Consider the following 25677-nt stretch of genomic DNA (forward strand, 5'->3'; position numbering starts at 1 on the left):
GCAAAGAGTTGGACACAACTGAGAGACTTTAGTAAAAAAAAATATGAAGCTACTGCTAATTACCTAAAACACAAAAACCAGCTCTTTGAAAGACTGCCACAATAATGACTATCCCCAAAATGACGAATACCATTTAAAAATCATTTTTCCTTCTACCTTAAAAAATATGGCAATATGGATTATTATGCAACTTAAGTATTAACCTATTACCTGGTTTATTTGAATTAGGATAGAACACAATAAAAAACCATATTCTCGATACTCACTTAAAACATTTGTACCAGAAGTGGGATGATCCTCAATGAGTTCCACAAAGTTAAGGGGGAAGATTCCAGATCTGTCTCCAAGTTCTCCTCTCGCCCACTCATCATTCACATACTCTTTAAGAATAATAATTTCTCCCTCTGAGAAACTTAACTCATCCTTCTGGTCTCCAATATACTCAAATCGAGCAACACACCTTGGGCCTCTGAAGAAAGATCACATTTATGGGTTAAACTAGGCAGTACTAACTTTCAAAATGCCTGGAAACCCTCATTTAAAATTTCAGTGAATATTTATTTTGTATTTACTTTGGAACAAGATATATCAGGCATAATTTACAATTTCCATGAAAAAGAATAAGCTTCATTTCTAAATGACAGTCCTTACTTTGTAGATACGAGCCTATCTCACTCAGAAAGGCTAAAGCCAAGTTTCGAGTACATGCAGAATCCCAGATAGGCAGCTGGTGGTTGGTTTAGGTTGTCGCATCTTTTGATCACCTCTTCATGACAGAATCTCCCCAGTCTCCATGTTTTTGTATCCCTGGGCCACAGTAATCCAGGGCCGAGTCTGAACCCTCTCAGTCATAAATGCACTGAGTTTAGAAGTGTTAACCCTGAGGATCTCAGGGCAAGACATCACACTTCCATGGCAGAAATGCAATGGGCATCAGCTGGGCAGGGTAGATGCTTAAGACATGTTGAATCAGTGAGTTCTGTATATAGATGAATGGTCTTCAAAACTAGGAGGTTCAAGGAAAACACACTCGGCACATTATCTTATAACATTTAATCTTATACCTAATACTGTTGTTTTAAAATGATTTTTGTATCTCCTTTAAAAAGGCTTCATTTCTGAGAATTGGAACAATCCTTAAATGATCTGCAATTGTGACTGATAAGATAAAAACAGAGATGAAATTGCATCCCTCAAAGACATGACTGTATACCAAACCTTCGATTTGAGGCTTCAGAAAGGAAGTTTCAATGGCAATGACTAAGGAGAGGCAATTGCCTGAAAAGAAAAGGTTGGTACTGGCTGCAATCAAAGTCTGATTTAAGTCAGGTCAATGGATCAACAGCTATGAAAGCCCACTTTAAATTCAACCTGCTGACACAGTAAACACTGCTTAAAAACAGGAGAAAAGCTGAATCTGACACAGAATTGAACTATTGTGCCCTCAGAAGTTTTCTTATTTGTGATAACCTTTGCATTTATTTTCTGAAGTCCTCAGAGAGCATATCTTCTTATGTCTGACCTATTCAAAGACAGGTTTACTGTCTTCAGGAGGTACTGAATTCTATTAATTTGCTCATTTAACTGGAATATAAAGTTGCATTGTGGCAATGTTTTAAATCACAAAGGAGTTACAATGATGCATAAAAGGATACATAAATTGGTCTTCAAACATAAAAGAAGCCTCCTCCAAATTAACTCCTCCTTTACTTTCTTCTAGGTCCTCTCAAAAACAAAACAATACAACCTAGCAGATCTGTAGACTTCATGTTTCTATTAGGTTTAAATATTTTCTATTGTTGGAGGAGGGAGTGGGCTCTTGTCAAACACTCAGAAATGAACTCTCTTAGGAGACACATGTGCTGACAAAGCAAGACGCTTTGTTGGGAAGGGGCGCCCGGGCGGAGAGCAGCAGGGTAAGGGAACCCAGGAGGACTGCTCTGCCACACGGCTGGCAGTCCCAGGTTTTATTGTAATGGGGTGAGTCTCTTGGTTGTCTCTGACTCAGGGTCCTTCCTGGTGGCGTGTGCATTGCTCAGCCAAGATGGATTTCAGCAGGAAGGATTCTGGGAGGTTGGCAGGACATATTATAGGCTGGCATCTCTTCCCTCCTTTTGGCCTCTCCCAAATTCTTCCAGTTAGTTTTATAGGACATACTATGGGCAGGCGTCTCCTCCTTTTTTTGGCCTCTCCCAAATTCTCCCGGTTAGTTTTCATGCTTCTTATTGGGACCTCCTATTGTGAGACAACTTGTTCAAGCGGTTATCATCATGCCTGCTCAAGATAGGTGGTTTTGGTCAATGGTTCCCTAACACTATGACAAAAATATTTGAACTTTCTAGAAATCAGTTGGTAGATAAATACCGAAGGCCAACACAAAATGCAATGGATGATGAAACCTGTCTATTCAGCCAAGGTTAGGCAATGGGAAGCACCAGGACAGACTGTGGCTGTCTATACACCCTATATTGGTACAGAGGGTTGCCACTATCAGCATGCTGCCATTTCATCAGAATTTTTAAACAAGTCGTTTTCCTCGTAATTAAAAAGACATTCTGAGAATCTGAACAATCATGCATCTGAAGCGTTTAAGCTTCTTAATTCTTTATGATATAAATGCTCACATCCTTTGTATTTCATGCAAAAGAACACAAGTAAAACTTACTTAACACAATGAGATGAGATGGATTCCCGTTTCCCATTTCCTCCTGGAACATCAATCTAGTAAAGACAAAAATCAAGGCAACAAGTGTGTTAATTCAGATTTTCATAAGATAAATTTAAGGCTAAGTAATTAGGAAATTTACAACGGGGGTTAACCAGTTTAGCTAGGTATTAAATCGACAAAACATACCATAGATGCTAAAAAGGTATGAAATCCAGAATTTGGGTTTTGAAAAAACTCCACAACTTGTGATGTGGCCCTCCTTGTATAGCCAATCAATCTTCCTCTTATTTGCTGGAATAAGCACATTATGTCGTTCCCCCCTAACTGGGGCTCTCTCTCTCATATCCCCTAAGTTGAAAACCTCAGGTGGGGAGGGCTTAGCATAGGAACTGGGCATAGGTGCTGTCTAGACACCTAGCCAAAGCGCTGGGAGGGCTTAGCATAGGAACTGGGCATAGGTGCTGTCTAGACACCTAGCCAAATCGCTGGGAGGGCTTAGCATAGGAACTGGGCATAGGTGCTGTCTGGACACCTAGCCAAAGCGTTGGTAGAATTCTGCTATACTTCCATGACCCCAAATGAAATCTTTTCATCAAACTTGTGATTCTCTCCATTTTCACAACTCTGGGCCACTGTAAGTAGGGAAGGAAGAGAGGATTTAGCACTCAGGGAGCATCTAGGGGTGAGCACATTATATAACGCCTCATCTACAAGGCTCAGTAGAGCTAAGTTGTGATGAAATATTTGACCAGAATGCACTGTCGGAAACTACTTAAGGCTTTGAGGTTTACATTAAATACACCAGTGCCCTTCTTGATGAATTCCAAAGTTTGAAGTTCTAAAACAATTTCTTAAACTTGCAGGCTTAGAAATAACACACCAATAACGCGGCAAATGCAGTGCGACCAATTCCAGTGTGGTGACTGTGCTTCCTGAAGCACTGCTACACTGGGCAGAGGAAGAATGAGGAGGAGTGCTACAGCCAGCATTGTTCTCCATATAATTCAGAGAATGTGGTTGGATTTCTCCCAATAATCGGGGTATTTGTATGTCAGACAACTTGTAAGACCCACATTTTGTAATTCAAGAGACTCAACCTCATTTATACTTGAAAAATACAGGTTATCTGTTATGTCTGTTTGCTAAGTTTCTGCTGTAATGGAAAATCATTTGCTTCCCCCCCTCAAATAAGCAGTTAATGCTCAACTATTTCAGTATCAAGAAGTTATATCAGCAAATGAGTCATTCTCTTCCCATTGATATAAATGCTCGCGTGGCAGTGTTATTTCATCTCTGTGTTTCTCAGCCACCCAGGCTTAACACTCAGGGCTCTACCATAGGGCTCTGCTTTCACCAGTTAGGCTGTGAGGGTGTGCAGAATCCTGACACTGTAAGAGAATATTTGCCAGTCAGATTTGAAGCTATTAAATGAGAAACCATTCCCTCCAGTGAAAGTACTTTAGTATTGCCAAATCTATTTTTTTTTTTAATCTGTTAATTTATGGCTGAACTGGGTCTCTGTGCTGTGCGGGCTCTCGCTCGCTGCAGTGAGTGGGAGCTACTCTCCAGCTGTGGCCCACGGACTCCTCACTGTGCCGGCTTCTCCTGCTGCGGAGCACGGGTCTCGCACGGGGGCTTCAGCAGTTGGGGCCCGTGGGCTCTCGAGCTTGGCCTTGGTAGTTCGGTGCACTGGCTTAGCTGCCCCAAGGCACGTGAGATCTTTCCAGGCCAAGGACTGAACCTTTGTTCCCTGCATTGCAAGGTGGATTCTTAACCACTGGACCATCAGGGAAATCCTATATATATATATATATATTTTTTTTTTTTTTTTTTAAGATGGAAATAAATGGGAATGGAAAGAATGAAAGAAATCAATAACAAAATGCACTCCAAAGAAAAAGAGAAGTGGTACCATAACCTCGGAGAACAAACATTCCTATAGGACAATCCAGTATCATTAATTCTTGTTTGCTGAATGTTTCAAAGAATTAACATATACCCTCAAGTGCTTATCAACCCTCCAAGAATAGCCGATTCACCAATGGACCTGCAGTAGCTTTTTACCTTAGGATTTCAGATAGCATTTAAGCATTATGTTCTAATGCTCCATAATACATTAATAATTAACCACTATTTAGTTGAACAAACCTTTATTTCTGAATTTTTCAAACACTAAATGAATTAACGGAAGAGACAGAACCAGAAGCTAAGAATCTAGGCACCTGGTTATTTTTTTCAAACTGTGAATTACATAGACTCCACTGAATATGTGACCAATTTCAATATGCACAACCTACTTACAATCACTTTGACGTAGTTGGCCGGAAATACACCAGTCTGGTTTCTACATTTCCCTCTGTACCAATCTGTGTCTATTTTTTCCAGAAGATAAACAATCTCTCCAGAAGTGAGGCTCAGATCATCAGCTTGCTCTGCACGGTAAAATTATAATGATGTATGATCAGTTACCCCGGTTGCAGAGCTGAATAAAGCAGAGCACAGCACAGCATTTACTTCTGTCCACCAAGGTGGTGTGTTCTACCGATTCTGAGAACAGATTATACTAATTGAATTGACTTTTAAAATATATATTTTTTCTGGATATTGCTATTATGAGTTTCCCCTTTTAAGATCAAATGAGATATATTTACCAGGCACTGACTGATAGGGAATGGTTAAACACACACACACACACAACATTGTGCTTGCCAATGATTCTTCCTGTCCAATATAAACGTCTGCTGAATATATATTTTAACAGTGAAACAATTTTATAGACACGGTATAATATTCATATGATTCTCAACCATGCTTAAAAATCATTTCAATCTCAAAATACTAAGGGAGTCCTACAGCTCTTTAGCATATAAATTTACTCACACTGAAATAAAAATCAGTCTACCAAGTGGACAAAAGAAAAGTTATAAACAAATCTGGAATTTATCTGAAGCCTTGGATATAAAAGGTATTTAAAAATTGATTACAAAAACATATATTTTCACTTCATCAATAATAGCTGAGCTACGTATGTTGGTTTTACAAGCCTTAGCAGAAAAGAACTTCACTTATTAAAGCTGAACTAATTTCATTATGTTGGGAAAGAGTTAAACAGTTTTCAACTGGTAGGCAAGTTGCTATTTGTTCCTGTGTAAGGGAGATACTCTCTTCTCTCTCACAGGGAGTATCAAAAGCAAGGGTATGCAGGTAAGCTTTCTGGCATGGCCGGGTGCAGTCAACTCTTCCTGAAGGGGGGGTGATGGATAAGGCTGTCCAGTCCAGGGCTCCATCGGTACAGAAAGGGAAGACAGATGTCCTTGAGAGGTTAAGCTTGGGAAGATGCCCAATCTCGGATCCTAAGGCTCTACCACTGTACCATCTGTGTCCTCACCTGCTGGGAAATCATGAAGAACGATAGCATGAGGGGCACCACTGTCAACAGGCTTCTGAGGGCAGCTTGGGTCCTGAGGGAGAGACAGAGCAGTGAATGGAGTGTGCATGACGGATGCTGGGTTCACTATTCACTCGGAGACCTTTTTTTTTAACCCTCATTGGGGTCCTCTTGACACAATTACATTATGAGTACAAGATGCAAACCACACAGCTGAGCTAAACAAGAGAATCATGACCAAGTGGAAAAGGTGTGAGTCCCTGCTGGAGGAGAAGAGAAATAACCCTCAATTATGATACCCCCCCCCCCCCCCCCGCCCCGCGCAGAGTCGGACATGACTGAGGCGGCTTAGCAGCAGCAGCAGCAGCAGCCAGCATTTTCCTTAAACTGAGACAGTAAACAAAAGGAAATTAAACTTAAGCTTTTGTTGGTTGTTTTTGTTTTTTAAAGCAGTATCTATTCTACCCTGAGGTAGTCATTTTTACCTCTTTACCTTTCAGGGATCGCTTTTTCCATAAACTATGATCAGGACTAAACCTGAAGAACAAGACCTTAAAAGTATTCTCTTCATTAAGATGGAAAAAGAAGGAAGTTCTGCAATTTACACGCTTGCCTTTTATAATGCAAAGAGCTAACGACTTTTACAAAAGTATAATTCACAAAAAGTAAAATCCATTTCATTTATTACCACTTAACTGAATGTCTTCCCTAATTTGAAAGCCAATGCTACCTCCCATGCCTGGCCTGGATTTTCTATTTAATCTGAATGGTTTATTCAATAGTAATTCTAAGTAAATTAGCAAAGAGAAGTCAATATTCTCCACCCATCTAACCAGCTGCTTAGACTGGCCAGAGGAGAAGCCAAATTTGAAGAGTGCCTGTTTCTCAGTGACAAGCACCTGTCATCCACACCATCTTCATCATCCAATCTGACTGATGGATATTAATTTGGAATTATAACTTAATTTGATTCTTAAATGAAAGTGATTTTTTTGTGCCTTTCTCGTCTCGTCCTTCCTCTAATGGCTCCTGCCCATCAGGGCCTGCCCTCTCTTGACCATGATGTTCAGACCTCAGGGGTCATGGTCCACTCCCTCCACGTCCGCCCTGCAGCTCCTTTGCACAGCTCTTTTCTGAATCAACCGTAAGGCAGCTGCGGAGGCACGCTGCCTCCTCTCATGTCAGCTGAACATAATACAGGAAGGGCTAAGGCAGCTTGGTGTATTAGTTTACCAAAGCAACACCAACATTTTCTTAGAGGCTGCTTAGTGCTTTTTCTTAAATAAATGGGCATAATGGGAATTTCAGGGATTGTGGAAAGGAACTATGAGATATGCCAAGCCTGGAGGGGCCTTAAAAATTACTATTTACCCAATTTAGTATATGTGTGGTTTTCATTTTTTTCTGATTTACGTCTGTAGACAAAGGGATGACTGCTCCAATAGACGGTGTTAGGCTAGATGGCTTTACATCTGGAAAAAGTGAAGTCAGAGGCCTACCCCACACCAAACATAAACGTGGGCCTGCAGATGGACCGAGGCCTACACACCAGCCAAACAGGGTAGGAGTGGGACAGGAGGCAGCCTGTGCCTCCTGCTCCTCCTCCCTGCCTCCTGTGCATGGCTGTCCCTTTGATGCTGCTCATCACCTTGGCCTGGCAGGTGAAGGGTGAGAGGGCAGGTGAATGGGGCTGGCCACAGGGGCAGGAACAACTCAGGGGTAGGAACACACCATTAGAGTGGGTATCTGGGAGGAAAATCTAACATATTTCAAAGTTCTTTCTAGTATGACTATAATAGCTAGTACTAATGAGTAATGAGAATAGTTAATATACACTGTTTGCCCACTATGCACTATTCACTATACCAAGCACTTATAGGTGCTAAATTACCTAAATTAATTAGCTCATTTAATTTTTTAAGGATCTTTGAGATATAAGGCACATGCCATAAAATTCAAGCATTTAAAGTGTACCTAATTCTAGCATATTCACAGAATTGTGTGACTATCACCACAATCTCCCGGGGAAGGCAATGGCACCCCACTCCAGTACTCCTGCCTGGAAAATCCCATGGATGGAGGAGCCTGGAAGGCTGCAGTCCATGGGGTCGCTGAGGGTCAGACATGACTGAGCGACTTCCCTTTCACTTTCACTTTCATGCATGAAATGGCAACCCACTCCAGTGTTCTTGCCTGGAGAATCCCAGGGACGGGGGAGCCTGGTGGGCTGCCGTCTATGGGGTCACACAGAGTCGAACACGACTGCAGTGACTTAGCAGCAGCAGCAGCAGCACCACAATCTAACTTTAGGACGTATTTATCATCCTCCAGAAGCCTCCCACCCACTGGCCATCACTCCCCCTCCCCCTTCCCCCAGCCCTGGGCAACCACCTTCTGGATGTACCCATTCTGAACTTTCATATAAATGGAATCATAACGATAAATCAATTCTATAATCAGCTCTGAGGATTCTCATATCTATTTCACACATCTAAAAAATGAGGTTCAGAGAGGGCTGGGAGGGGAAGTGAGACCCGCCGCTGTGACGATCCCTGCCTCCCTGCTCGGACAGCCCAGCCTCAGCTCATAACGTGCAGTGTCCTCTGTAGACCAAGGCAGGGGAGAGTGTAACACAGTTTGAGGGATATTTATCTTCACACTAGGCTTTCAAGTAGGTTTTACTTTTCTGAAAAGGGTAATGTTAGCCATGACCCAGAGCCTAAGACAGGCCCCACTTGGGTTTCACCAGCTGTGGGTCACTGGTGGTCACCTTTCGGCAAGTCTATGGCACAAGCATGAGTAAGGTAATGTTCCAAGTGACAAAACTGTGAATGTTTATAAAGAACAACTTGTAATTTTTTCAGCTTCTATTTTTCATCAAGGAAAGCTTTCTGACAGTACAATCCCCATGGCTACCCACCAGTGGGTTCAAAAGAGAGGAAGAACAGGGTAGACAGATGGGTAATGCTGCCTCAAAACAAAGAGGAAATGAGCAGCAGAAGAGCTTTCCCCGCATGAACTGAAGCCAGAAACTTCAACATTCCAGCTGTAGCCAGCAGAGCACATATCTTCTCTGCTCTCCAAAATTCGAATCTTTACTTTCTTAGCAAACCTCAAATGACAGACTGCCTTCCAAGATGGGATTACAAAAACTAGGATGAATGACAAACCAAACACTTTAACTTGGCTTAAATGACTGACAGGTCTCATTTTTCATGTTTGCTGCATTACCTAACAGACAGTGAAAATTTAACTGGATACCCTAAGCAGCTCTTTAAAAAATATGCCTCTGTAAATTGTTCAATGGCATTTTTCTTGCTCAACAAATGACCTTCAATAATCATTGTATTCTCCTAGGCTCCACAGATTTGTTAGGCCTAAATAGTGACTTCAGAGTGTTGTAACATTTCACTTCATTATTTTATGAGCTATGATCAGAGAAATAAGGTCTATAGTCATCTTAAATCTTACAGGGAAGTTTTTTAATGTCAGCCTTTATAGGGCCCTCCTTAAAATAATTATCCATTCTGCTAGAAAACCAATCTCTAGTACTTTGGTAAATGTATTTACATTATTTCAAAAGTAAATAGCTCTCACAGTTGAAAGTGAATGGCTGCATGTCCTGGATGCTGTAAGTCAGCGTGATACGAGGAAGGCACGCCATACAGTAGTCACTCTGCATCAAAGTGATTAGTCTGGCAGTGGCAAGGCTTTTAGAAGTAATTTATTCTTAAAATGGAATAAAACACTACTGTAATTTTTACTCTGGTTAAAATAAACATGCTAATAAAAACCTGAGGATGAGCTATAATTAATAGTTCTATGAAACGTGCTGCCATGTGTGATATGAGGATGGTACACTATCAATTCCTCACGTTTGGTCTGCTGCTAAGATGTTCATCAAGTGGCGTGATGATCTTCATCTGAGACAGGTGAACTCTGCCGGCATCATCTCCCTTCCGGCACTCCAAGTAATTACCTTCTGCCTGCTTCAGTATCACCAGGACGTCCCCACGCTGTAAGGTACAATACCACTCTCTGAAGCAATTATTATTTAATAAAACATTATTACTTTTCCACATTTTAATCTTTGGAGCCTAAAGCATTTAATAATGTGTAAAACAGTAACAGAGGCCAGCAAATTTTTAAAAAAAATTGTCAGTAAAGAAGGAGCTCTCCTTTACCTTACAAGAAAGTTCTCCAGGGTTTTGCGGGATGACATCTTCATTGGCAATTCCATGAGGCACAGACAGCTTGAACATAAACCAATATAAAGGATTATTCATAATCAAATAACTGCGTCCTAAGAGGCCAATCAGGTGGGGATTTGGCACACGCGCCTGCGGCATAACTTCCAGCAGGTAAACTCTTCACTCAGCTTCCGCAAGCTCAGGATCTAGCTGGCGGGGCTGCCGCGTCTCAGGACACACAGAGTCCTCGGGGGCCTGGGGCTGAGCACACAGGACTCAGTGGCTGAAGGCGGCCTAAGGTGCCCCTTCACAGTCACAACCGGGAAGGCCCACTCCACCAGGTTCCCAGAGCATCATGAGGGCGAATGCTCGGCACTGACCTCACAGCCTGCAGTTCACGGGGGCAGACGAGGGACTGGACAGGCTGCTTCTACCTGCCTTTAATTTCTTTCCGTGCAGTCTCTCTTGTGCAAGTGTCTGTTTAAGCCCATTTCACTGCCTGACCTCAGTCATTCCTGGTCACTCAGCCTTGTCTGATCTTAGAATGGCTTTTACGTCTGTCGCCTCTTCTGGCCAGAGGACTCTGCTCCCTGCCTTGGTAAATTCTGGCTGATGAGCACGGGTCAGAGGGCTGTACAATACAAAAGGTGTACCCAGGAGATGATCACACAAGCTCATGTACAACAAGGAAAGGGAGGCTGCACTCGGGAGCAAAGACACAGAGCATAAGGGTGCGGCCCCAGGAGGCAGAGAGGGTGGGGCGGCTTCTAGCAGCTCTGTCAGAGCGCCAGGGTGCCAGAGGTGACCCTGGGGGGCAATTTAATGGTGGGGAAGCCACAGGACAGATGAGGGGTTTAAGGAGTTACTTTGTAAAGAGACATACTACTCTAATATAGCATCATTTTGATTTATTAATTTCTTTACTTTTCTGGCCTGGAGAATTCCATGGACTGTGTAGTCCATGGGGTAGCAAAGAGTTGGACGTGACTGAGAGACTTTCACTTTCACTTCACTTTAAGTTATTCAAATGCTTTATTAACATTATATAGCTATGCTAAGACTGATAAGCAAAATCTGATACCCCCAATGAGGCTCTTAACATGGAACAGCCAGTGTAAGTAGAGGCTTTACAATTAGTAACATGACTTTCGTTGTCTTTTTTTGGCTGCACAGGCTGGGCTTTGTGAGAGCTTAGTTCCCGGACCAGGGATTGAAGCCGCGCCCCTTGCAGTGCAAGTGTGGAGTCCTGACACTGGACGCCAGCGAAGCCCTGTAACGCCCTTTCCTTAGTGGGGCTTAACGGCAAAGAGTGTGGGCCTAGACCAGTCCGTCTGGGTCCAAACCTTGGCTCCACCATTACTGGCTTTGTGATCTTTCCTTAGTGGGGCTTAACGGCAAAGAGCATGTGCCTAGACCAGTCAGTCTGGGTCCAAACCTTGGCTCCACCATTACTGGCTTTGTGATCTTTCCTTAGTGGGGCTTAATGGCAAAGAGCATGTGCCTAGACCAGTCAGTCTGGGTCCAAACCTTGGCTCCACCATTACTGGCTTTGTGATCTTTCCTTAGTGGGGCTTAACGGCAAAGAGCATGCACCTAGACCAGTCCGTCTGGGTCCAAACCTGGGCTCCACCATTACTGGCTTTGTGATCCTGGACAGGCTATTTAATCTCTCTGAGTACTATTTTCTTCATCTGCATAACACACATAATAATAGTATCCACTTCACAGGGTTGATGTGAGGAACAAATAGTCATTTAATATATATAAAGTGCTTCAGACAATGCCTGACTCATGAGTACTCAACATATCACCTGCTGCTTTTATTAAGTAACCCTATCCCAATTAAAATTTTATCAGTTTAAAGAATATGAATACATATGAATATCTTAGCTCCTTCATCTCTGTCTATATCGTTCCCTTAAGAAGAGGGGAAAAAATCCTGAATGGTTTAAAATGAGAACAATTTCCAGCTCAATGATGGAACTATAGAACAATATGAAATGAATAAATGCTGTTGTTGTTAAGAGCTACTGTTGTACAATTGTTTAAAAAGTGCCAACATTCCTGCTTCTTATCATTTTAATTTGCTCTAGATTTCATCAGGTTAACCTGACCAAAGTAGAGAGAACACATCAACTCCAAAGACAAAGGCTTAAGGTTACAGGATAAGAAAAACATTCAGAGAGAATAAAATTAGTATCTCAACGATCTTGATTATTGATGAAAACTTCCAACTGGTAACTATTAAATGGACCATGATAATCAGATTTTTAAAAGTGTAAAATAAGGGAAAAACCATTTTAATAAGAACTTTCTTTCCACTTCACTTCAAATTTTAGTCTGTGGGCAAGGTAGATATAAGATATAACCTATACTGAGATGTGAATATAATATCTGTCAGATACTCCCATCAGTACAACCTACTGGGTCAGGTTTTTCAGAGTTTCTGTTTGGTCAACCTAGACAGCACGTTGCAATCCCTGTCTGCCCTGCTTCCTTTTCCTATGTTTTTCCTAATAATGAAACTGTGCTTTAAAGACTTAGGTTTTATCACAGCCTACTTGTCTAAAGCACTCTAGCATCAAGGGGCAATTACACATTTGTCTCACCAACTTTTTCTAAGGAACAGGGGTCTTATGTATACTTTAGGACAAACCTCTGAACCAAAACCATTTTTAAAAGCTACATTTACCATGTACTTCCTGTAGAGAGGGTGTCCTGGTTTGGGGCGCGGGGGCAGTACTGGATCTTGATTTTTAAAGACTTGACTCTTGGCTTTTGAGAGTCCAGGTGCCAAGTTACTTGGTTTTTTCTGAAGATCCATGTCAGAAGAAGACCGATTAAAAGGCAGTTTTTTATTTGATGTTCTGGTTGCTGGAAGTTTAGGGGGAGGTGGTCTCTCAGGGGCCCCCTTGGGAGGAGGCTGTCGAGCTGATATGACTTTTCCATTTACAGGCCTGAAATTCAATGTGGCAGCTGTGAGTCAGTGTTTGATCGATAGTAGGTTCTGCTTTGTCCTTTCTTACACACACACACACACACACACACACACGCAGAGCTTTCTGCTAATGTAACACCATTTACTGAAACATGCAGGGTATGCTATTTTTCAGCAAATGACTGCTGCATTAAACATTATTTTATTAGAAGAAATGCCATGATGTTCCAGCTTCTTCTTATCTTGCACTAGAGATTCATTAGTTCAAGACAAACAAGCATTTACTATCATGAGCTCTCTAAGGCCCCATTTGCTCTTAAACACACCATGACTGTTTCAGAAAACTAAGCACTTTCTACCAAAGCCTGAGATGAAAAGCTTATAATAAGATATCATGGAGATGTGATGGGGTCTTCTAGATTATTAGGAAGGAAAAAACAAACTCTAATGTTCATGTCCTAGGAATCATTATTAAAACTCTAATTTAGATTAAAACGAAGAAAGCTAGTTCTGAAAATAGGATAGCAACACCAACTCAATGGATTTGAGTTTGAGCAAACTACAGGAGATGATGAAGGACAGGGAGGCCTGGCATGTTGCAGTCCATGGGGTCAAAAAGAGTTGGACACAACTTAACAACTGAACAACAACAACAGAGATTCATGTGTGTGCTCTGTGAGTTGTTAGATTGTGTTAAACAAGAAACAGAGATTCCTACAACCTGTTGTCAGAAACAGACTGTGGGCTACTGGCCTGGGTAAATTTGTGACTTATTTCTGAAAAAAGATAGAAGGGCAACGACATGGGAAAAAAGGTCTGGTCTTGGAGTCATTAGATTTTCTTTAACTGACTTTTCAGAGGTTTTCCCATGCTTACCTACCTGGGTGGCAACCTTGGGGGTCCTCGCCCAGAACCTCCTGATTGACCAGCAATGTCAGATTCCTGAAAGAATCAGAGAATGCTTTTTAGTTAAGGTTAATCTGAAACAAGAGCTTGTCAAGAGGAATTATAGACAAATTTTTGGCTAGATCTCTAAGTGGAAATGTAGCAGAGTTATAGAAAGGAGATTAAAAGAGTCTTCTCGTCTCTGTCCTCACTGTCCAGGTCACAGTGCAACTGAGAACAGAGAAGGAGACGCCGGGGTCTGCTGCTGTGGGCCATGGCCCACCCAATGGCACTGGTAACTACACACCCAGAGTGTTCTAAGGAGGTAAGGATGATGCTTAACTCGTGATAGGTTACACAGCACCAACTTAAGCAGGCACTGTAGGGAATTATTTTAAAATATAGCATTTATTTATCCCATGACAATACTTAAGATATGCAGTGCTCCTAAGTTTAAACATACAGTAAGTGGGGTGGTGATTAGTTTGTTTTACCTAGAAAAGCCAAATTTCTTATACTGGCTGGTTTCCACATGGTGTGGTGGGTTTTGAGCTGGAAGGAAGTGGGAACATAACAGAAACTTAAGGAGTGGCCTGAAAGGAGAGCATGTGAGAAGGAACAGACAAGGCTTGAGAAAGCAGAGAGCTTATACCACAGGAATCCCTTAGCAGAAGTGGAGCAGCCCTCATAGTCAACAGAAGAGTCCGAAATGCAGTACTTGGACGCAGTCTCAAAAACGACAGAATGATCTCTGTTCGTTTCCAAGGCAAACCATTCAATATCACGGTAATCTAAGCCTATGCCCCAACCAATAATGCCGAAGAAGCTGAAGATGAATAGTTCTATGAAGACTTACAAGATCTTCTAGAACTAACACCCAAAAATGATGTCCTTTTCATTATAGGGGACTGGAATGCAAAGTAGAAAGTCAAGAGATACCTGGAGTAACAGGCAAGTTTGGCCTTCGAGTACAGAATGAAGCAGGGCAAAGGCTAATAGAGTTCTGCCAAGAGAATGCACTGGTCATAGCAAACATCCTCTTCCAACAACACAAGAGAAGACTCTACACACGGACATCACCAGATGGTCAACACCGAAATCAGACTGATTATATTCTTTGCAGCCAAAGATGAAGAGCTCTATACAGTCAGCAAAAACAAGACTGAGAGCTGACTGTGGCTCAGATCATGAACTCCTTATTGCCAAATTCGGACTTAAATTGAAGAAAGTAGGGAAAACCGCTAGACCATTCAGATATGACCTAAATCAAATCCCTTATGACTATACAGTGGAAGTGAGAAATAGATTTAAGGGCCTAGATCTGATAGATTGAGTGCCTGATGAACTATGGAATGAGGTTCGTGACACTGTACATGAGACAGGGATTAAGACCATCCCCAAGAAAAAGAAGTGCAAAAGGCAAAATAGTTGTCTGAGGAGGCCTTACAAATAGCTGTGAAAAGAAGAGAAGAGAAGGCAAAGGAGAAAAGGAAAGATATGAACATCTGAATGCAGAGTTCCAGAGAATAGCAAGGAGATGTAAGAAAGCCTTCCTCGGTGATCAGTGCAGAGAAACAGAGGAAAAGAACAGAATGGGAAAGACTAGAGATCTCTTTAAGAAAATTAGAGATACCAAGGGAACATTTCATGCAAAGATGAGCACAATAAAGAACAGAAATGGTATGGACCTAAAAGAAGCAGAAGATATTAAGAAGAGGTGGCAAGAATACACAGAAGAACTATACAAAAAAGATCTTCACAACCCAGATAACCACGATGGGGTGATCACTCACCTAGAGCCAAAAATCCTGGAATGCAAAGTCAAGTGGGCCTTAGGAAGCATCACTACGAACAAAGCCAGTGGAGGTGATGGAATTCCAGTTGAGCTCTTTCAAATCCTCAAAGATGATGCTGTGAAAGTGCTGCAGTCAATATGCCAGCAAATTTGGAAAACTCAGCAGAGGCCATGGGACTGGAAAAGGTCAGTTTTCATTCCAATGCCAAAGAAAGGCGATGCCAAAGAATGCTCAAACTACCGCACAATTGCACTCGTCTCACACGCTAGCAAAGTAATGCTAAAAATTCTCCAAGCCAGGCTTTAATAGTATGTGAACCACAAACTTCCACATGTTCAAGCTGGGTTTAGAAAAAGCAGAAGAACCAGAGATCAAATTGCCAACATCCGTTGGATCATCAAAAGAGCGAGAGAGTTCTAGAAAAACATCTATTTCTGCTTTATTGACTATGCCAAAGCCTTTGAGTGTGTGGATCACAATAAATTGTGGAAAATTCTGAAAGAGATGGGAATACCAGACCACCTGACCTGCCTCTTGAGAATCCTATATGCAGGTCAGGAAGCAACAGTTAGAACTGGACATGGAACAACAGACTGGTTCCAAATAGGAAAAGGAGTACATCAAAGCTGTATATTGTCACTCTGCTTATTTAACTTATATGCAGAGTATATCATGAGAAACGCTGGGCTGGATGAAGCACAAGCTGGAACCAAGATTGCTAGGAGAAATATCAATAACCTCAGATGTGCAGATGACACCACCCTTATGTCAGAGAGTGAAGAAGAGCTAAAGAGCCTCTTGATGAAAGTGAAAGATGAAAGCGAAAAAGTTGGGTTAAAGCTCAACATTCAGAAAACTAAGATCATGGCATCTGGTCCCCTCACTTCATGGCAAATAGATGGGGAAACAATGGAAACAGTGACAGATTTTATTTTGGGGGGCTCTAATATCACTGCAGATGGTGATTACAGCCATGAAATTAAAAGACATTTGCTCCTTGGAAGAAAAGTTATGGCCAATTTAGATAGCATATTAAAAAGCAGAGACATTACTTTGCCAACAAAGGTCCATCTAGTCAAGACTATGGTTTTTCCAGTAGTCATGTATGGATGTGAGAGTTGGAGTATAAAGAAAGCTGAGCACTGAAGAATTAATGCTTTTGAATTGTGCTATTGGAGGAGACTCTTGGGAGTCCCTTGGACTGCAAGGAGATCCAACTAGTCCATCCTAAAGGAAATCAGTCCTGAATATTCATTGGAAAAACTGATGCTAAAAGCTGAAACTCCAATACTTTGGCTACCTGATGCGTAGAACTGACTCGTTTGAAAAGACCCTGATGCTGGGGAAGGTTGAAGGCAGGAGGAGACAGGGATGACAGAGGATGAGATGGTTGGATGGCATCACCAGAAGTTGGTGATGGACAGTGAAGCCTCGTGTGCTGCAGTCCATAGTGTCACAAAGAGTCGGACACGACTGAGCAACTGAACTGAACTGAACTATACAATTAGAGCAAAGGGGTTGGATGTGCTGAGAAGATTTTTGGAGGAAAGAGCAAAGGCAGTGGTGTGAAAAACAAGAGAGGGAGAGTTGGAATGTTTGGTCTGAAAGTAGATAAGAGAAATTGGAAGTGTGGAGATCAATAGGAAGACTTCTCTAGGAGAAGGGGTTCAAACTGTGCTAATTAAATAAGTTTTCTGAACATGTTATTGCCCAGGGACTGGGTAATGAATATAAAACATGGAAAACTTTTTCAGATCATCTGTTGAATGAGAAGTTAAAGGCTCTTAATGCCAAAACTTCTATTCTTTAAGGGAAAAGTCCTCACTAAATTCTTCTAATTCTAATTGAGTCTCTTTTTTTCAACTTTCCTACTTTTTAAGCTCTGACCACTGACATCCAGGACATAATATTTTTCCAATACCACCTGAGGGGAGGGGAATGCTAGGTCTTCAAAATGACATTCCTTTTTTTTTTTTTTTTGGTAAAGGAGATATAGCTACAGATTGATAATCTTTGGGCTAATTTGGTCTCTTTTCCCCCTTCTCATCTTACTAATGAGTTAAAACTCACTTCTGTGGTTTGTAATTCACACTGAATATTTACAACTTTTCCTTAAATACCAAATGATTAATTGCTAATAACTGCGATCATCTAAATATGTTTCAATGTTTTATAATCTCATTTTAAAAAACAAATTAAGCTTGCCCTTAAAACTTGGTTTCACTAATGAGTTCAGTTAATGTAGTGAGGCAAGTCACCAGCTCATAAACCCTGCAATATTACAAACCATCATCCATGTCTTATAAATACACTGCCTATATGCCTTCCAACAAATCCTGCTATGATACCTGAAAAACTCATTTACTTCTTTGGCCACCTTTAAAGTTGAAAGAAAGAGAAAAACACTCTAGCAGATAGGTAGGAACTCATATCTTTTCTTCAAAATTAGTTAATAATTAAGGGCAGATTAAAAAAAGATGTATAAATTTGACCTGGAAAATTATAGATGATGTACTTTAATAAAGACAGACATACCACACAATCCTAATCTTCTACCAAATATTAGCTGTAGTTTTCTCTGGGTGGTTTATATATCTTTATGGGAGATCTTAAATATCTTTTTAATTTCTCAATTTTGAATTATCAGCAAAAATAAACTACAAAAAAAGGCAGTGTACTTGAATCTTCCAGGACTGTTAGGCACATTCCAAAGGCATTGCTGCATTGGACAGCCTTCATACACTGAGAGGAGGGGCTTGGTTCCTGCAGGAGCCACAGTCTGAGTGTCTGGTCAAGTCCAGGCTTGCGCACAGCTTCTGCTGACAGTCTTTGGAAGCTTATTCATTAGGGAGTTCCTGTTCTTCAGTATTCCACACATGCATGGAGCTTCTCTGTACTTGCATTTTGCAGTTTTTTTCTAGCTCTGACATCCCTGAACTTTGACTTTTGATGTGTTTGGGTAAGCATTTTAGTTCTGGGCAAAGTTGGTTTCTCTATTTGTACTACCCCACAGATGCCATCTTTTTGTTCATCTTCCTTGGGATGGTTTCTTATGTTCAATTTAAAAATGATTCCAGTCCCCTTCCCCCTTTCTTGCTGTATTTTCAAAAGACAGACATTTCTTCCAAAACCTCATTCCTGTCTGCTGGGATCACTCAGCAGCCTCTGCAGATGTGCCTTCTCTTCTTGAGGCACTGATACCACTTCTCACGTCCTGAATTCATCAGAGAGCTCCTGGGCTGCAGCCAAGACGCCTTCCACCCTCTGGGCCACGCCCCCCAACTCTCTTCCTGTGCTGGCTGGCAGAAGCCCTGGATTTCCACAGAACAGCATGCTCCCATGACAGAATGGCGCCACTGCCTCCTGATGTTTCTCACCCTGGAGTCCTCTATCGTTTAAGTGAGGACTGAGATTTTGCAGGGACAGCCATCTTGTCATGAGACGGAAAATTCCCTGGCTCTTAAGGCCGGAGAAGCAGTAGAGGGTCTTCGTTCTGCACCTCATTAGAAGACTTACCTGTCAAAGACCCTCTCCACATGGTTCATCACACTGGTGAAACATTCTTTCCAGAGATCTTTCCCTACACCTCAAGCCTTTCTGGCCTCTGGTCTAAAATGCACTCAGTAATTGTAATTCTTAAAACAAAAGGAATTTCTCAGTCATAGATCTCTCGCTCTGGAAATCTATGTGTGTGACTTCAGCCAAATCATTTACCCTGTGATCTCTTTCTTGTTTCTTCTTTCTTCAGACCCAGCATGTCTATTACGTACGCATTCATTACCGCACAGTACAGGGGGCTCTGAGCTCTCCCTCCCCCACCCTCTGTAAACACTGCAGGACGGGATTTCTGTCATGTTATTCTCTTCACGACCCAGATAATCACGATGGTGTGACCACTCACCTAGAGCCAGACATCCTGGAATGTGAAGTCAAGTGGGCCTTAGAAAGCATCACTACGAACAAAGCCAGTGGAGGTGATGAAATTCCAGTGGAGCTATTTCAAATCCTGAAAGATGATGCTGTGAAAATGCTGCACTCAATATGCCAGCAAATTTGGAAAACTCAGCAGTGGCCACAGGACTGGAAAAGGTCAATTTTCATTCTAGTTCCAAAGAAAGGTAATGCCAAAGAATGCTCAAACTACTGCACAATTGCACTCATCTCACACGCTAGTAAAGTGGTGCTAAAAATTCTCCAAGCCCGGTTTCAGCAATACATGAACTGTGAACTTCCAGATGTTCAAGCTGATTTTAGAAAAGGCAGAGGAACCAGAGATCAAATTGCCAACATCCGCTGGATCATGGAAAAAGCAAGAGAGTTCCAGAAAAACATCTACTTCTGCTTTATTGACTATGCCAAAGCCTTTGATTGTGTGGATCACAATAAACTGTGGTAAATTCTTCAAAAGATGGGAATACCAGACCACCTCACCTGCCTCTTGAGAAATCTGTATGCAGGTCAAGAAGCAACAGTTAGAACTGGACATGGAACAACAGACTGGTTCCAAATAGGAAAAGGAGTACGTCAAGGCTGTATATTGTCACCCTGCTTATTTAACTTCTACTCAGAGTACATCATGAGAAATGCTGGGCTGGAAGAAGCACAAGCTGGAATCAAGATGGCAGGGAGAAATATCAATAACCTCAGATATGCAGATGACACCACCCTTATGGCATAAAGTGAAGAGGAACTAAAGAGCCTCTTGATGAAAGTGAAAGTGGAGAGTAAAAAAGTTGGCTTAAAGCTCAACATTCAGAAAACAAAGATCATGGCATCCGGTCCCATCACTTCATGGCAAACATATGGGGAAACAGTGGAAACAGTGTCAGACTTTATTTTTGGGGGCTCCAAAATCACTGCAGATGGTGACTGCAGCCATGAAATTAAAAGACGCTTACTCCTTGGAAGAAAAGTTATAACCAACCTAGACAGCATATCGAAAAGCAGAGACATTACTTTGCCAACAAAGGTCCATCTATTCAAGGATATGGTTTTTCCAGTGGTCATGTATGGATGTGAGAGTTGGACTGTGAAGAAAGCTGAGCACCAAAGAACTGATGCTTTTGAACTGTGGTGTCGGAGAAGACTCTTGTGAGTCCCTTGGACTGCAAGGAGATCCAACCAGTCCATTCTGAAGATCAGCCCTGGGATTTCTTTGGAGGGAATGATGCTGAAGCTGCAACTCCAGTACTTTGGCCACCTCATGCGAAGAGTTGACTCATTGGAAAAGACTCCGATGCTGGGAGGGATTGGGGGCAGGAGGAGAAGGGGACGACAGAGGATGAGATGGCTGATGGCATCACTGACTCAATGGACGTGAGTCTGAGTGAACTCCAGGAGTGGGTGATGGACAGGGAGGCCTGGCGTGCTGCGATTCATGGGGTCACAAAGAGTCGGACACTACTGAGTGACTGAACTGAACTGAGCTGAACTTATTCATGTGAGGTATAAACAGTTATGAATAAAGTTCCCCCTCCAGATGGTTTAGTTTATTCTAACTTCCTTTTCTTTCTTCTTTTTTTTTTTTCCTATGTTGGAGTTGCTTTGTGGATTGCTTAACACCAAATGGAATAATACTTAATATTTTAATAGAGCTTTATGGTTGATAAAGCCCATGACTCAGTGAATGCTAAGTATGTCTACTTGTCATCCTATCACTCCATTCTACTACCCTTTAGTAACCTTCTCAAGTAACTTTTTCTCCATGGAAATATGGGATTTCCCCCATTCAACAACTCTATGGTAGGAGCTCTATCATCCTCTTTTGGGTTTTCTTGGCCCAGTTTTAATAATAATTTATTACCAAGTACTTTGAAATGCAAGTGATCACTAAATTTTAATCCAGCCTACAGGAAACTCTCATTAACTTAATATTGGCTAATTCAATTTAATGGATCCATCAAAGAAATTTCTCTTCACTAGATGATTAGATCAGTTTGCATGTATAATAAGCAGAGTTAATTCACAATGTTAAACTATTATGAAATTTGAACTGAAAATTTGGCTCAAAGACTTTAAGAACTGGTTTCTTTTGAAACAAACTATAAAGATAACCTAGGAATTTCAAAAAGTATGGAAAAATGGTATTGAAGTTGGAATTTTTTTTAAAAAGTGTGTATATATTTAACCTTTTGACCACCATCTGTTAATAAGCACATGCTAAAGCACTATTTTTAAAATTAAAAAATAACTTTCTCCTAAATTTCAGATGAACAAATGCTCATGATTATCTTAAAATGATGTGATTCATTCAGTATTTCAAATATAATCTGATCACTGAACTAAGTCTGTTTTCACAACAAAGACCCAGTACAACCAAAAATGTAAAAAAAAAAAAAAAAAAAAAAATTTTAACAGACAATATACTGGTATAGGGCAAATTATTTTATGATGAAGTACAATGAATTAGCCTAAGTCTTTTATCCTATATGAATTTTTAAAATATTAAATAAGTACATGGAGCTTAGAAAATGGTTTGTAATAAAGGTTTTATCTGACCAATAGTAAAATAATTTAGACATCAGCTGAGTACTTAGTGTGTAGCTTAGGAAAACCTATAATGACCACTTACCAAGTTTCTAGTTCTGTCAACATTACCAAGCTTTCCAGATACTGTGCTGAAGGTGTTTCCAATAGGTTTTTCAGTAGGGAGAGGAGGTGGGCTTTGTGGATCCTCTTCATGTAAACCTGGAAAAATAGCAATAATTAATCAGTAATTTCCAGTCTTCGAGGGTTTCACAGGATGGAAAGACTGCAGCTTGCTTCCTTAGGAAAATGTCTATACACAAGAGAATAGATAGCTGAGCAAAAGAGAAAGATTTCCTGACAAATCTCAGAAAATTGATGGGTTAGCAGCCATCAGTTAATTTTACCCAATGTTTTATCAAGAGTAAAAATGATACTAAATAATTACAACAGTAAGCCAGCATTTGTTGGAACCTTCTATGGACGAGGCATTAAGTTAAGGCACTTTATTCATATGCATTTCTCTAACCAACATCTATCTAAGTGCTAGATCTGTTGAGTCTGCTAGCTAGTAGCCACATATGGCAGTTTGAACTTAAGTCTTAATTAAAATTAAATAAACAGTTCAGTCCTGCAGTTGCATGGACCACATTGTAAGTTCTCAGTAGCCACATGTGGTTGTTGGCTACCACATTAGACAGCACTATGCTAGATAACCCTGCACCCATTTGACGGATGAAGAAACTGAAGCTGAGAAGAAAACAAATGAACTATCCAGGTCTTGCTTCAACAGTACACGAACAGAGAACTTCCAGATGTACAAGCTGAATTTAGAAAAGGCAGAGGAACCAGAGGTCAATTTTCCAATATCTGCTGGATCATAGAAAAGAGCAAGGAAGTTCCAGAAAACATCTACTTCTGCTTCATTGACTATGCTAAAGCCTTTGACTGTGTGGATCACAACAAACTGTGGAAAATTCTTAACGAGATGGGAATACCAGACCACCTGTGAAACCTGTATGCAGGACAAGAAGCAACAGTTAGAACCGGACATGAAACGACAGACTGGTTCAAAATTGGGAAAGGAGTACGTCAAAGCTGTATATTGTCACCCTGCTTATTTAACTTATATGCAGGGTACATCATGTGAAATGCTGGGCTAGATGAATCACAAGCTGGAATCAAGATTGCCAGGAGAAAGATCAAACACCTCAGATATAGAGATGATATCACCCTAAGGGCAGAAAGTAAAGAGGAGCTAAAGAGCCTCTTGATGAAAGGGAAAAAGGAGAGTGAAAAAATTGGTTTAAAACTCAACATTCAAAACACTAACATCACGGCTTCTGGTCCCATTACTTCATTGCAAATAGATGGGGAGAAAATGGTAACAATGACAGATTTTATTTTCTTGGGATCCAAAATCACTATGGATGGTGACTGCAGCCATGAAATTAAAAGACAGCTGCTCCTTGGAAGAAAAGCTATGACAAAGGTAGACAGTGTATTAAAAAGCAGAAGCATCACTTTGCTCACAAAGGTCTGTCTAGTCAAAGCTATGGTTTTTCCAGTAGTCATGTATGGATGTGAGAGCTGGACCATAAAGAAGACTGAGCGCTGAAGAATTGATGCTTTGGAATTGTGGTGCTGGAGAAGACTCTTGAGAGTCCTTTGGACAGCAAGGTGATCAAACCAGTCAATCCTAAAGGAAATCAAACTTGAATATTCAATGCAAGTACTGATGCTGAAGCTCCAATATTTGGCCACCTGATGTGAAAAGTCAACTCATTGGAAAAGACCCTGATGTTGGGAAAGATGGAAGGCAAGAGGAACAGAGGATGACAGAGGATGAGATAGTTGCATGGCATCACTGGCTCAATGGACAAGAGTTAGAGCAAACTGCGGGGGATGGTGAAGGACAGGAAAGACTGGCGTGCTGCAATCCATGAGGGAGCAAAGAGTTGGACATGACTTAGCAACTGAACAACAAAAACATCCAGGTCTTGATGCTCGTAACAGTCAGACCACAGCTTTGAACCCAAAAGTCTATTTTCATTGTAATAAGCCTTGCTGCTTCCTAATAGGTGGTTTCCAATTCGTCAGTTCCAGATTAATGGGCTTAATTGCTCTCATTTCCACAAGCAATATCTTTACATCCAAATTATATCCTTAACCCAGAGATAGTGTACCAACTTAGTATAAAAAGAAGAAAACAAAGATGACCAGGCTTAATCTGTGACAGCTAATTAAAAGCTGTGTGCGAAATACTTGGAGCGAGGATGATGGTAACACACTGAAGGAAGCTGACGCCAGCTTTTACTGGTTAAGGCATTTAAAGGAGTTGGGAATTTTTCTCATTCAAATGAACACTGTCTGCTTCCATTTCACATGAAAAACTTACAGCAAGAGGGTGAGTTCCTGTTTTATTCACAGACAGGGAAACACTCTCAAAGGAGGAAAGTACCTAGGCCAGCTACTAGGAAAACAGTGATACAGAGACAGGCAAGCCTTCTTAGTGAGAGGCAGGGCCGCCATATAGAGACCGTCCATCTCAGCTGCCGTCTTGAAGACTCCCTCTGTGTTGTAGTTTCCTTATTCTTACACAGAAATAATGAATCGCTTAGGATATGTTGTCGTGACAAAAAACTGAAGGGTACAGAGTAGTAAGAACATGAAAGTAGAGAGGAGATAGCTTACTGGAAGGAAGGGACGTAGTAATTATCTGATGTGGGTACGTGGGGGAGGTGGAGATTTTCGATTTCAAATAACGTGGTCAGCAGAGGCCTCAATGAGAAAAGTGCCATTTGAGCAATGACCTGAAAGAACAGTGAAGAAGGAAGCTATGCAAATATCTGGGGAAAGGATATCTTAGTCAGAAGAAAGAGGTCTCCAGGGGAGGAAGCTGACAGGTTCAGAGGAAGGAGTTTTGCACCACAAAGCTGTTTGTTTCTTTTCTTATCCATTCAAAGTTTTTCGGACACCAAGTCTTATTTTTTTTTTCCTCTACAGCATATATGCATTGCTTACTAATTGTAATAACAAAATTTGAAGGGACTGTTCTTTTTTTTTTTGGCTATGCCTTGTGGCATGTAAGATCTTAGTTCCCCTACCAGGGATCAAATCAGTGTCCCTTGAAGCGGTAGCACAGAGTCTTAACCCCTGGACCACCAGGAAAGTCCCTGGGGAACTAGTTTTTTATATAAATAGAAATAATTCTCTAGGAACTAGCCCTTCCGTTCTCTAACATACAGCAGTACAGAACTCAGCTTTCTAATAGCTCCTGGAGCTTAGTCAGGATAATAAATAAAGGTGCTTCTTCGATATGTCTTTTCCAGGCTTTCAGGACTACT

The 25677-nt window shown here is 41.2% G+C and overlaps 1 protein-coding gene across 7 annotated transcripts in view; it reads right to left on the reverse strand.

The window, feature by feature from the left end:
- SH3D19 (SH3 domain containing 19) overlaps nt 1–25677 on the reverse strand; it is a 213584-nt gene that overhangs the window by 22446 nt on the left and 165461 nt on the right. For 6 of the 7 annotated variants that reach the window (XM_018061592.1, XM_018061591.1, XM_018061597.1 and 3 more), the window contains 9 exons: nt 22437–22552; nt 14065–14126; nt 12939–13203; nt 10241–10309; nt 9932–10072; nt 6057–6129; nt 4970–5100; nt 2666–2721; nt 267–469 (listed from right to left, as the gene is read on the reverse strand). In XM_018061592.1, the coding sequence (XP_017917081.1) occupies nt 267–469; nt 2666–2721; nt 4970–5100; nt 6057–6129; nt 9932–10072; nt 10241–10309; nt 12939–13203; nt 14065–14126; nt 22437–22552 (1116 nt within the window). The remainder of the gene's footprint in view (nt 1–266; nt 470–2665; nt 2722–4969; nt 5101–6056; nt 6130–9931; nt 10073–10240; nt 10310–12938; nt 13204–14064; nt 14127–22436; nt 22553–25677) is intronic. The other variant, XM_018061594.1, reaches the window with a different exon arrangement.

This window comes from Capra hircus, chromosome 17, assembly GCF_001704415.2.
Source record: "Capra hircus breed San Clemente chromosome 17, ASM170441v1, whole genome shotgun sequence".
Lineage (NCBI taxonomy): Eukaryota > Metazoa > Chordata > Mammalia > Artiodactyla > Bovidae > Capra > Capra hircus.